General features: G+C 35.8%; 1 protein-coding gene across 2 annotated transcripts in view; it reads right to left on the bottom strand.

Annotated features, from left to right (window-relative positions):
- Window positions 1-13,419, bottom strand: part of SRFBP1 (serum response factor binding protein 1) — a 102,225-nt gene that overhangs the window by 18,536 nt on the left and 70,270 nt on the right. For both annotated transcript variants that reach the window (XM_027875127.1, XM_027875128.1), the window contains one exon: window positions 10,893-10,964. In XM_027875127.1, coding sequence (XP_027730928.1) covers window positions 10,893-10,964 — 72 coding nt within the window. The remainder of the gene's footprint in view (window positions 1-10,892; window positions 10,965-13,419) is intronic.

The raw sequence follows: 13,419 nt of genomic DNA, 5'->3' as shown, positions 1-13,419 counted from the left end.
ATAAAAATATTCATTAGCATGGCATATAAAGCAAAGGAAAGTTAATATTGTCATAAAGTTAATTTCTGAACTTCATAATTCTTTGTATTTAGCTTTCAGCATGTTTAATTCTACTTTGTTTCTGGTTAACATTATAAGAGCAAGTAATTCTAGGTGGACTTGTTTCTGGACAGAAATTCTACAGGGAAAAATTATCTATGAATACTAAGTTACTATGATATGTACTAATCATCTCTTTTATTATTTTCCAGGAAATTCAATTACCTTTCTTAAACTGAAATATTAAAAAAAGACATTGAGATATAATTTTTATGACTAGATTAAAAATTAGTGATTCAACATGCCAACATGCTATATAAAAGACAGAAAACATTGTAATGAAGTTCATTTATACTCTAATTTTATATCATTTTTCTAGTTTATATACTTGGTTTTCTTTGTATCTTCTCAATATAGACATTTTTATTAAGCTTTTCTTTGTCATTTTTACCAATAGCAATAATATGTTTTCCTCAATTATCTCCCTTAGTCGGGCATAACAGAATTAAAATATCTATTATGTATGTGTAATTCAATATAATAATAACAGTAATAACAACTAGCTATTCCCATAGCATTTTATAGTTTGCAAAACATTTTATAGATGTTCTCATGTGGTTCTCACAACAACCCTGTGAGGTAGTGTTATTATTGTCTCCATTTTAAAGATGAGAAAACTGAGGCTGAGAGATATTAAGTACTTGCCCAGAGTCTTCAAGCCAAGGGTTCTAAGATAACTACGCAACTCAGTTGCTGTTGTAAGAGCAAGAGTAAGGGCAAGGCTTCTAGAATGTCAGAACGTAAGATGCATTTACTGCTAGACTTGAAGAACAGCAAAGGAAAAAAAAAACCTTTGATGGGCAATAACCTATACTTTATCAAGACTACATCAATGAGATCACAAATTTATTGAAATTATGAACTTAAGTTCACTATTATTAATTTTTTTTTGGTGAGACAATTGGGGTTAAGTGACTTGTTCACAGTCACACAGCTAGTGTCAAGTGTCTGAGGTCGGGTTTGTACTCAGGTCCTTCTGACTCCAGGGCCAGGGTTCTATCCACTTTGACACCTAGCTGTCCCCATTATTATTAATTTTTAAAACATGGAAATGTTCCTTTTTTTTTTTGCCTTTCTTTGAATCCCCAAAGTTTAGCACAATGCCTAACACACAGAATACAATTAAATGCTTTTTGATTAATATTTAGTTGGTCTTGACATGGTTCTGTCATTAAATGCAGGTTTAAGAAATCTGTCAGCTTCTGGAGTTCCAATATATCCTATTTTAAGAGATGGCTGAACAATCCCAGAAGAGCCCAGCAACAAAGAATAACCTGGCACAATAACCCCATTGAGTAACTGAGGCTAGAGATATGAGTAAACAAAACACATCATCCAATATAAAGAAATAACATAGATTCAGAGATACCTAAGAGTAAAAAATGATTCCATAAGTCACCAGTGACACCACAAGTGACCAGAAGAAAAAAGTGACTCCACAACAAGTAGAAGTAGACCCTCAGAGAGAAAAACATAACTTGGCCATAAGGATCTCAGGGGAGAAATGACATAAGAGTCCTTTTCTGTACTCTGGTACAAAGAACTGGAATGGGATTAAATAAACTTAACCCAAGCAATGGAGTCCATAAAAATTAGAAAACACAAAATGGAAATCAATGGTTCTGAGACACGAATTAAAACAAAATCAAAAGATCTGTAAAAATCAGAAAATGGAAGGCATCTATTACAGAAAAAAAATGACCTAGGAAACAGATTGGAGAGGTAATTTAAGAATCATCAGGCTTTCCAAAAACCATGACCAAAAAAAATGGCTGGATGCCACATTTCAATAAGTTGTATGTGAAAACTGCCAAATTCTATTAGAACAAGAGTGCAAAGGATAATTAGAAAGAATCCACAGATCTTATCCTGAAACTTCAAAATGAAAACTCCCCAAAATGTCACAGATAAAATCCAGACCTCCAAAGTAAAATAAAAAGTACTGTGAGCAGCTAGAAAGAATTCAGATATAAAAAACACACAGTCAAGATCACACAAGAATTACAAGTTACTACTATGAAGGGGAGATATTGAAATACAATATTCCAAAAGGTAAAAGACAAAGACCCACAGGGGTTGTGGCAGAATTAGTAGAGAAAAGGTGCCATTGAGCAATATTACAAAAGTATGAGTATGACTGTCTTCCAACTCTTCTTCAAATATTAATTGCTGCCATATTTTTTTCATCTTTGCTAGTTTGCATGGAATGAGATGAAACCTTAGATTTGTTTTATTTCAAATTTCTCATACTTTTTACAATTTTGGAGTATTTGTTCATGTGGTCATTTATAGTTCAGAAAACTCTATATCCTTTAACCATTTATCACACACACACACACACACACCCTATTTCCTAATATATTTTAGAGAACCTGTGATATTTGATATTTTTTAACTCTATTTCCTTCCTAATTCTCTCTTTATTAATCTTATGAAGTTCAGTTTTCCATATCTGTTGTTCAGTCATTTTTCGGTCATGTCTGACACTTTGGGGTTTTCTTGGCAAAAATGCTGGAGTGCTTTGCTATGTCCTTCTCCAGCTCATTTTACAGATGAGGAACTGAAGCAAATAGGATTAAGTGATTTGCCCAGGGTCACACAGTTAGTGAGTGTCTGAGGCCAGATTTAAACTCTTGAAGATGAGTCTTCCTGGCTCCAGGCCCAGCACTCTATGTATGGCGTCACCTACCTAACTGCCCTTCCAAGATACTACATTATTTTTTTTTTACCCCTGAAAGTGAATTTTTCTTTAATTCTGTCACATACTGTAGAAGTTTTTAAAATAATAAACTATGAAAAATGGGGTTTAATACAGGTACACAGATTTATACCTGTTACAGGATTTCTAGATGGTTCTATTTCAAAGCAATATGTATATAATAATGTAAGTACACCTCACAGTATCACTGGATCCTTGAGGGAACTTTTAAGTCATAAGAGTTTTTATATCTGCGTGAAAAATTTTACATGATACTGGAAGAAAAGATAAAATTGCAGTTTTCTTTATTTGAAGTTTACACATGATGTTTACCATGGAAAATTCAAAAGAAACTGTGGCTTTCATGTTTAGGATCACTTCCATTGCAAAAAGGCTCAAGGGAGAAAAAGTATTCATTTTTCAACTGGTAGATTTAGTTTTGCTAAACAAGTGTCTAGTAAAAACACACTAGTATATTTTTCCAACTTATTTTTAAAGGAATGTGGAGAGGAGAAAGAAGAAATCCCTTATATGCAATTATGTTTCAGTTCTTTAATGGACCAAAAAAGTTCAATTCACAAACGGGTCACTTGTTCCATAAGCCTGACAGAAAGGTTTTGTGAGCAATATTTTACATTCAGATGCTGAGGTAAATAAAAGAGAGGTTAAGGTATTATTACTCCCATTGACTGAAGCAGGTCATTGGGCAAAAATCGAGATTAAAATGAAGGCTGTAGATATAGAGTAGACATTAATTGCTCTGAAGAATTGCCAACTAATAAGTTAAGTGGATGTTCAGTTTTAGGGTTCACTTGAATATACTATCAGCACGTTAATTATATTCTACCAAAATAAAGCAGTGGTACTGATATTCTGCTCAAATGACTGTGAGGGACTGTCTGATGTTGGCAGCTACCAGGTTGGGTGCTGTGGCAAGGGTAGGGTAAGATCTGGGTATTTTGGAAGTCGAGGCAGGGGCTGTGGTAGGCAGAGTCGTGTGTACTGAGATGGGCTGGATACGGAGAAGCCCTGAGGCAATTGGGCAGTGCTTTGTGAGATAAGCTGGGTACAAGGAAGTAGTCGGAGCTTGAGCTCCTGAGGCAAGGGGCGGTGCCACGTGGGAGTGGGACGGCAGAGGACTGGGTTCCCTCTGCTTAGTCCCCTCCCTATATGCAACATCATCCCCAGATGCCTCTTGTGACCTTCCTGACTTCCTGGGTCCCTTTGTGCAGCACTGACCCAGACCCCTCCTCCCAGTGTCTGAGCCTGACTTCCTAGGTCACGTACTCTTGTCTATGCGTCATTCCCAGATGCCTCCTTCCTATATCCAATCCTGGCTTCCTAAGTCACTCCCTCCCCCTTGGTGTGCTAAACTCAGACAGCCCCTTCCGGTATCTGACCCTACAATCATTGGCTAGTAAGCGGGCTGGGGAGGAGGGGCTAAGTAGGTTTTTAGGAACAAGCGTGGTCAGATCACACGCGCGCTCTCCCCTGGCTCCTGCCCTGTTGCTCTGGCCTTGCTGCTTGGGCTTGCTATGATGGCTTGCTGTGTTGGCCTCTGAATAAAGCTCTGGTGTTGGAGCCTCCCGATGGCTCCTCTCTGTGTGGTGATCCGGCTGAGGACCGAAGACCCGGGTGTGGGTAAGACTCTGGTAGTGTGCTTCTTATAAGAGAAGTGGGTACCAGCGCACGGCTGGCAGAAGGTCGGCGTGCGGCCAGTATAAATGACTATAACTCTTTAAGCATAAGTGCTGGATGTAAATATTGAGGATTTCATTTTAATAGTAGGCCCCAAGTTTCTTTTCTCTCAATTAAAAAATGTGAGTGAATTCCTTTGCTCCATGAATATTTTATTGTCAGTCAAATACTCATCACCAGAACAGTTCACATTGAAAGATATTTGCTCCCATTTCAGGCAATATACCTCACTCTTTAGAAATTCTTTTCCCACTCTGACAAAATAAAATGTTCTTTGTTTACTTACTATGTGACACATTGTTCTCCTTTTTAAAATTTTTGTAACTCTAAGACTTTAGGTTATTGAACTCTGAAACTTCACTAGTTTTTCCATGCATCAGCCTAGGTCAGCTCATTGACACTTCCTTCAGGATTCAAACTCCTTATCAAGTGGTAGCCCTCCCAAACCAGGAGCTTATGGTAGCCTCTCTGAGACTCAAAAGCCTCAACTCCAGCAGACTCTCTGCCTAGAAAGACTGGGCATATCATTCTTTCTGCCTAACACTTTTGCACTAACCTTTTCTGAAAATTTCTATACTTTGTGGTACTCCCTGTACTCCCTAGTGGATTCAGCCACACTTTCTCTGGTGAAACTGAATGTCGACCTGTTCATGACATGAGAGATGGTAAACCAACCAGACATACTTATCTGAGAACTAGTCTTTTTTCTATAAAACCAATAAACTTTAGTTCCTGTTGCTGCAATCCAAGCATTCTGAACAGTGACTAGGGAAAGTGAGAGAAGCTTTGGCCAATTTGAGTATGCTAAATCTAAGGGCAGTCTCTCTGGGTAACCATTGTTAACACCCTTCTTCCTGCTTGAAGATCAATGAACCTGAGACACTGGCAACTGAGACCCAGTTGTCTCTTTTGCCCTAACGCCCTCTACCTGCTGTGTTCCTGCTACCAAACATTTTGTTGTGGGCACTGAGCCTCCTTTTGCAAGAGTCAAAAAGTGCCATAAAAAAATTATTACATTATGTGTCACTGGTCTAATTACTTTGTGAAACCCATCCTATAAGTGATGCTAAGGACTGGAACAAGTGCCCCCAAATCAGATTCTCTTGATTTAAAAGATAATAAAGTTTTATTAATGCCATCCTTTAACCTTCTCCATCAATCTCTGAGGTGTTTTAAGGGGATTTACTATGAAGATACAGAAGATACACAATGATGGTGGTAGGTGGTTAAGCTAGATAGTAAAAGATGAAAATGCTAATAGTCCACAGTTGAAAAAAGGTTTATACCATTTATTCCTAGTGTTCTAAAATCTATACAGGCAATTTACCATTCTACTTATTACATCTTCTTTAATTAAGACCTTGATATTAACTAAGTTTTATTACATAGCTATAAATTTGCTGGCCAGAGCTACCTTTGAGGATCTGGAACCTTCAGGAGTGTATTTTTTTATTCCACATTATATAGCATATGAGTGTTTGAGTCTAAGCAAGGACCTCCCTCAACTACTGCTTTCCAGTTGGGTCAGATGGTTCATACCTCACATTCAACCCACTAACCATACCTTAAGCAAATATATCCTTCAGCTCCTCAGTCACATATTAATAATTATTCCTTACTCTGTACTAGGTGGTTTTTAAATCCTTCAAAATCACCATGTCAATTTGAGAATAATGTTAAATTTAATATAATTTGTAGGACATTTGACAGGGGTGAAGAGTGAAAGAACAGGGTGGGAGAATTTTACAATGTGAATGTAAATAAATTCATCTTTTTCTTTAGCATAATCAGGTCCTACTTAAAGTGTTTAAAAAGAAACAATCTACTTTTAAATTTGAATATTATATATTTCAATCTCTGCAAATCTATATATTAAAATATAATCAAAAACCAGTGGAATTAATATCATAAAATGGCTATTATATGGATGGTTTTATTCACTTTAGGGTAAATGGTATCTCAGGGTTAATGGAAGTGAGAATGGCAGTAATGGAATCCATATAACCATTGCGGTTATTTAAAGAAAAGCTTCAAAATTTACTTTTTTTCCTGAATTCACAAAATAGAAGAAGCTTTTCCATAACACAGAAGAATAGGAAAAAAAAATGACTGTGCATGAAACTGCAAATCTATTATGTACAACTTGCTATTCCCTTTAAATATATAAAGTTATCATGTAATGTTTTCCCCCTTTTTTGACATTCCCCCACCCTAGAGATGGCTATCATCAGACACACACACACATACGTAAAACTATTCTATTCATACTTCTATTTATCAGTTCTTTTTCTGGAGGCAGACACCATCTTCCTTCATATGTCTGTTGTAGTTAATTTGGGTATTATGATAGTCAAAATGACTTAGTCACTGAAAGGTGTTCTTAGAACAATATTGCTTTAACTGTATACATGTTCTCTTGGTTCTGCTCATTTCACTCTTCATTATTTCATGCAAATCTTTCCATGTTTTTCTAAAATCAACCCGCTCATCTTTTTTTTTTGGCTAGGCAATGGGGTTAAGTGACTTGCCAAGGGTCACACAGCTAGTAAGTACTATGTGTCTGAGGCCGAATTTGAACTCAGGTATGCCTGACTCCAGGGCCAGTGCTCTATCCACTGTGCCACCTAGCTGCCCCTCCCCCCCTTCATCATTTCTTACAGCACAATAGTATTCCATCACAACCATACACCACAACTTGTTTACCCATTCCCCAATTGATGAGTATCCACACAATTTCCAGTTCTTTGCCACCACAAAGAGAGCTGCTGTAAATATTTTAGAACATATAGGTTCTTTTCTTTTCCCCCCAGTCATCTTTGCAAACAGACTTAGCAGTGGTATTGTTGGGTCAATGGGTACAGGCAGTTTAATAACTCTTTGAGTATAATTCCAGATTGCTCTTCAATTGTTCCAGTTAATTGAGAATTGAAAAGAAATTCTTCTTTATCTCTATGTCTAGGGACTCCTTTTATACTTTGTGACCTACATAAATCTGTGTTAAATCTAATGAGAAGCAATAAAAATAAAAATTAAGAAATGACAAATTTAAGAGTAGCAACATTTCAAATTTAACTTGAAAATAACTCAAGTTGGACCCTGGTTTAAGATATACAGAAAACAGAGCAATACATATCTCATTTGTAGATCACTATATTCAAATTTAACCATTCATAATATAAAATTTGGAATCAAGAAAAAAAAAGTTTGTGAACAGTCAGATTTCCAGATTTGTACAAAATTCTTGAACTTTTTTTTTGGGAAAGTGGGGGTATGATGGGATGGAGGGAAAAAGGTATTCCAAATCTGTGATTTAAATAGCTAGGGAGTTTCTGGTAAGGAAATTCTACTAAGTGCAGATCAAGTCAAATTAACTAACATTAACTGCCTACTATGTGCCAGGCATATAAAGAAAGGGAAAAAATAAGACAAAAACAGTCCCTGACCTCAAGGAGCTTATGCAAAGGAGACAACATGAAAACAGCTATGTACAAACAAGATATATAGAGGATAAACTGGACACAGTCTCAAAGGGATGGCACTAAGATTAAAAAGGAATGGGAAAGGCTTTTTAGGGAAGACTTGAAGGAAACCAGGGAGGGAAGGAGGCAGGTTTCACTCCTGCCTCCCTATGTTCCAGACATAGGGAAATAACTAGTGAAAACCTAGGAACTGGGAGATGGAGTGTCATGTGTCAGGAACAGCAAATAAGCTAGAGTCACTGGATCACATCATTAATGAAGGGGAATACGGTATAAGAAATCTGAAAAGACAAGGAGGAAAGTTGTAAAAAGTTTTAAAGGAGGAAAGTTGTGAAAGGTTTTAAAAGCTAAAATACAATTTTCTATTTTTTTCCTTGAGGACATAGGAAGCCACTGGACTTTACGGAATAGGGGGATGATATAGTCAGATGTATGCTTTTAGAAATTCAATTTGACACCTGAGTGGAGGATGGATTGAAGTGGAAAGGGACTTGAGGCAAGGAGCCCAACCAGGAGGCTACTGCAGTAGTCCAGCAGTCAAGTGATAAAGGCCTACAGGATAGGACATGACAACTAATATGATAATGGGGTGGAGAGTTAGAGGAAAGACAGAGCCCAGGATAACGCCCAAGTTTCAAACCGGGAAGGTGGTGGTGTCCTCCATAATAAAAGGGAAATTAGAAAAAGGAGAATGTTTGAGGTAGGGAGGAAGATAATGAATTGTACATGTTGAGTTTAACACTGAAGGTCAAGAGAGAGGTTAGGACTCAACAAACAGATCTCACACTCATTGCCATGGAAACAATCACTGCAAACCTAGAGCTGATGAGATAACCAAATGAAAATAGTATAAAAGGGAAATGAGAAGAGGGCCTAAGACAAAGCCTTGGGGAACCTCCAAGATCTGGATTTCTGAAAATCCAGGAGACAGAAAAGACTCAATCAAATAGGCGGGAGGAGAATCGGGATACAGCAGTGTCATAAAAACCTACAAAACAGAGAGTAGCAAAGAGAAAAAGATCAACAGTGTTGCAAAAAGGTCAAGAGGGAAAAGGATTGAGATAGTATTGAAGATTAGCAACATTACTGCAATGTATAGGCCTCAGTGTTGCCCAGGGGCAGTAAGAGGTTAAGTGACTTGTCAGTTACAGATTCAGTAGGTGCTCAGACCCACTGCTTATACCCAAGTTTTCTATCCACTAAATCATGCTGCCTTTCTCATCTGCTTTACTTAAAGAAAATTCCTTCAAGCCTTTTCCCAGTGCCTATTTACTTTTAATTCAGGCACAGTTCTACGAAGTTTGGTCATCTGATTTTTCCAGGCCACAAGCAGAAGGGAAGCAACAAATTAGACTGGAATTATGAGAGTGAAGAGATTGCTGTAGAGACAGGGACAAGAAATGACAACAGCTAGTCTTCAAGCAATAGAGGGATAAAACTAAGAGACTAAAAATAGAATTCAGAAAGTATGGGGTCTGGGGATAAATCAGTAAGGAATCAAACATCTTACAGAATTCAATAGTACCTAGGAACATAAGTGTTCTACAGCAAAGCACAATGAAATCATGTTCACAATAATGACCATGAGCAATCCTTACAGGGATGTATATATTTTATAAAAACATATAAAATAATCAAAATAAAATGCAAAAATGATTTTGATGATTAAGATAGAAAGCTTTGATTAAGTTATCTGAAATACTGAGATATACAGAACAGCTCATTTCTTAGTTCAGCATGAATAAGGTATTACAGTACATGTAAACAGACCTCTGGCCTCCCATTTTGTATACTTAATGGGACCTTTGTTTTAGAGGGGCCCACTAATTTTGGAAGACCTCAAAACCCTCATTATTCCACGACTAACAGTAGCCTAACTTTTTTTTTTTTGTGGTGGAAATATAAAAAACAGTTCAAGTTTCTCAGAAGTACCTACTCCAGGGGAAAACAAAAACCTATACTATATTTTAAGGCCCAGAACTGAAGTTGCACTATTAGTAGTGGCAAGAGGTAATTCACTTCCACAGCTGATTCCCATCCCTACCACCATCTAACCAAATAATGAATTCAGTAATAAAATAACCCAATCATTGCTACCTCAAAAAGAATTTCGATAACTGCACTGTGGCCTGCCAAGTAGTATTTTGGTGCTGGCTGCCTGGAACAATTTCTATAAAAAGAGTGAAAGTAAATTGGCAAAGTGAGGAAACTGAGGTCCAGGATGAAAGTGATTTGCTCAAAGTCACACAGCTACTTGGTCAGAGGCAGAACTGTTTTTCCATAGGGGGACAACTATCAAAAACAGTTTTAGTTACTTCATCAGGTTTTACATTCTGTCAAAGAATCACGAAACAAACAGCTTAGTTTTCCTAGATGAATGAAGTTTTTGCCCAAGTATGCTTCAGTTTAAAAACTATCTATATTTAAAAAACTCAGGTCTCCCATAGGGAATTTAGCACTTTCCCTTTGACACTCTTTATGTATAGAATGATGTGAACAATGAATATGGCATAAAGGTAGGAGAGAAAAAGGGGAAGGAGAAGTATTTCCTTCCTCTGTATGAATGCAAATATAATTTGGTTATATTCCATTTGATTAATCAATAATCAATCACATCTGTCTGATCTGCATAAGGGATTTTTCATAAATGAACTTATATTTACTTACCATGTTTAATGTTATATGAAGTATAACTGGCTTTTAAGAATGTTAGAGTTATGCTGTGGTTACAGTCCAAAATGCCTATATTACCTTTAAAATCTGTTTTTTATTGAATATTTAAACCTCAAAAAGAGAAAAAAATGACAAATGTACTAGTTTCTTGGTCACTTATTTTTAAAAAAAAATTACAACAAACATGTAAATCACATTAACAAAGAATATTGTACGAAATCAAAAACTCCATAATGCAAATTCACCTTTTTGCAGATTTTTTCAAAGTTGATATCATCGTCAAGAGCAGATTTAGTTACTTCATCAGGCTTTACTTCCTGTGAAAGAATCATAAAAGTTTATTTTTTCTAGCTGAATTGAGTTTTTGCCATAAGTAGGGCTCAGTTTAAAAACTACCAGTATTTTAAAAACAAACAAAAAACCCTCCATACTCAAACCTCTATTTTTTGTGTGTGAACAGACAAACCAGTATATAAATTATGGGGGTACTAATTCATATCACAATAAGATTCTTCACAATGCTAAGGGAAACACCTATAAGATTCTTTAAACTTAATTTTCTAGTACAGTTAAAATGATTTAATTTATAATGTTGTTTTAAGTCAAGGAACACCAAGAACACTATCTATAGAATCAAAATTACAGATAATTCAAAGGAAAATGGAGAGATACTTGGTGGGTAAACTGCAGATTATGAAAAATGGCTTGCATTTAGAGTCACTGTGAAAGATATTATATCAAGGAAAAGGAGGTGTTTCAGCTATTACCCATGAAATGTTAAAAATATTTAAGAGAAGTGCCCTAGCCCACTGGTCATATACTCAATGAAGAATTTATGGGAAGACATAGACAAATATTATATGTCATAAGAAGACATGGAAGAATTAGAATCTGTTCAGGGCAAAAGAATAATCACTACAAGGACATTAGGGATCCAAGGAAATATCCAAGAAATAGATTCACAGAAATTTCATATACATACAACTTTTTGGGAAGATTATCTTTGTCAATAAAAAGATACACTTCTAAAGAAAAGTTGAATTTACATCATTAGATACAAATATTTGTTCTGTTTGAAAAATGATCTACAAAAATTTTAACTGCTCAGGAATATTACCACACGCTTTTTTTTCATGCCTCAAGATTATTTTTTAATATGCAATATTTAAGAAAAGATTCATGAAAAGATTGTGCATCATGAAAAGATTGTGCAGCATATTCTTATCAAATACTCTAGAATAAGTCTTCTGAATCTTTTGGCTCTATTATATAAATATGAAAAGATCTTATGTGTGTCAGGAAATCAACACTGAGCTACAAAAAAATTGTAGAACTATAGATGGAAAGAGAGAGAGCAAGAGGGGGGGAGAGAGAAAAAGAGAGAGAGAGAGAGAGAGAAAGCGAGAATACACAGTATTATACAGTAAAATTTTGGGGGGGAATGAGGATTTCTTTACATAAAGTTGAACTTGCATGAAGTGAGAACTGTCTATAGTTCCTTTCTCTCTTTTAAGATGCACCATGGAGGCACCATAAAGCCCTTCCTGATCCAACCAACATTTCTTCCAAAAATTCCTAGTATTTAACTATTTAGTATTTTGTGTTTGTTTATATACACACACATATATACACATATATAACACATATAAACACATATGTATTTATGATTGTTTCATTCTTTGTACTTAAATACCTAGGAGCGCCTAGCACAGTGGCTAGAATATAGGAAGTGCTTAATAAATATTTTTTGATAAATATTTGTTTTCCAAGGTCACAAATACCATAGCTGGGATAAAAACCAGATTCCACATATCCAAATCTAGTTTTCCCCATTACATCATGCTGCTTCTTTTAGAGAGAAAATTGAAGCTCAAAGGAGTGCAATGACTTATCCAAAGCCGTGCAATGACTTATCCAAAGCCAAGCGCACACACACACACACACACACACACACACACACACACACACACACATCTATATATGTATGTCTGTATGTGCATATTTGCATACCTAGTTCATGGTAGTTAGGTCCAAAAGCCACACTCCAAGGCAAGTGTTCCTACTGCTAATCCATGCTGAGAGTTCATTGATTAAAAAAATTTTCTTCATATCCAGGCTACATATTCTTTTCCTTTCTATATTGTGTCTGTATTTCCTTGCATAACTGAATTCAATTTAGCTCAAGACATGACACTATGATAGAATTTTTTTTTTATTTTGGTAAACTTTAAAAAGGTTAAAAGAAATCCATATTAAAGGCAAAAATAATCTTTATAAACTTTTTAATGGGCACCTTCAGAAGCTGAAAATTTTAAAATTAAATTAAAAATTTTTAAAGTTAAAATCAGAGAATTTTAGAGTTGGCAGAGGCTAGGCATCGTCTACTCCAACCCCCTCATTTTATAAATGAGGAAATGGAATCCTGGAGAAATTAAGGGACTTATATAAAGCCCCATAGCAATGTAGCCAAAACTCTTAGAATCCAGATCTTAGAATCCAGACTCATACACACATGACTCATAGTCCATTGTTATTTTCCTAATGTACCATATTGTGAATGCCAATGATAATTACTATAGTACTGAACTCCTTTTAATTCAGTCATACCCCTTTATTAAATAAGCAGATTCATAAAGAATGATCTTGTCTCTCAACTACGGTATAATTCATTTGTTTGTATGAGAAACTACACTGATAGTATAAAGGAACCAAATAAGCAATGGACTTGAAGTCAGGAAATTTGGATTTGAAATCAGGTTTTGCCACTTATTA

This window comes from Vombatus ursinus, unplaced genomic scaffold (genome assembly GCF_900497805.2).
Source record: "Vombatus ursinus unplaced genomic scaffold, bare-nosed wombat genome assembly UNPS02014807.1, whole genome shotgun sequence".
Taxonomy (NCBI): Eukaryota; Metazoa; Chordata; class Mammalia; order Diprotodontia; family Vombatidae; genus Vombatus; species Vombatus ursinus.
This window is presented reverse-complemented; position numbering and strand designations above follow the sequence as displayed.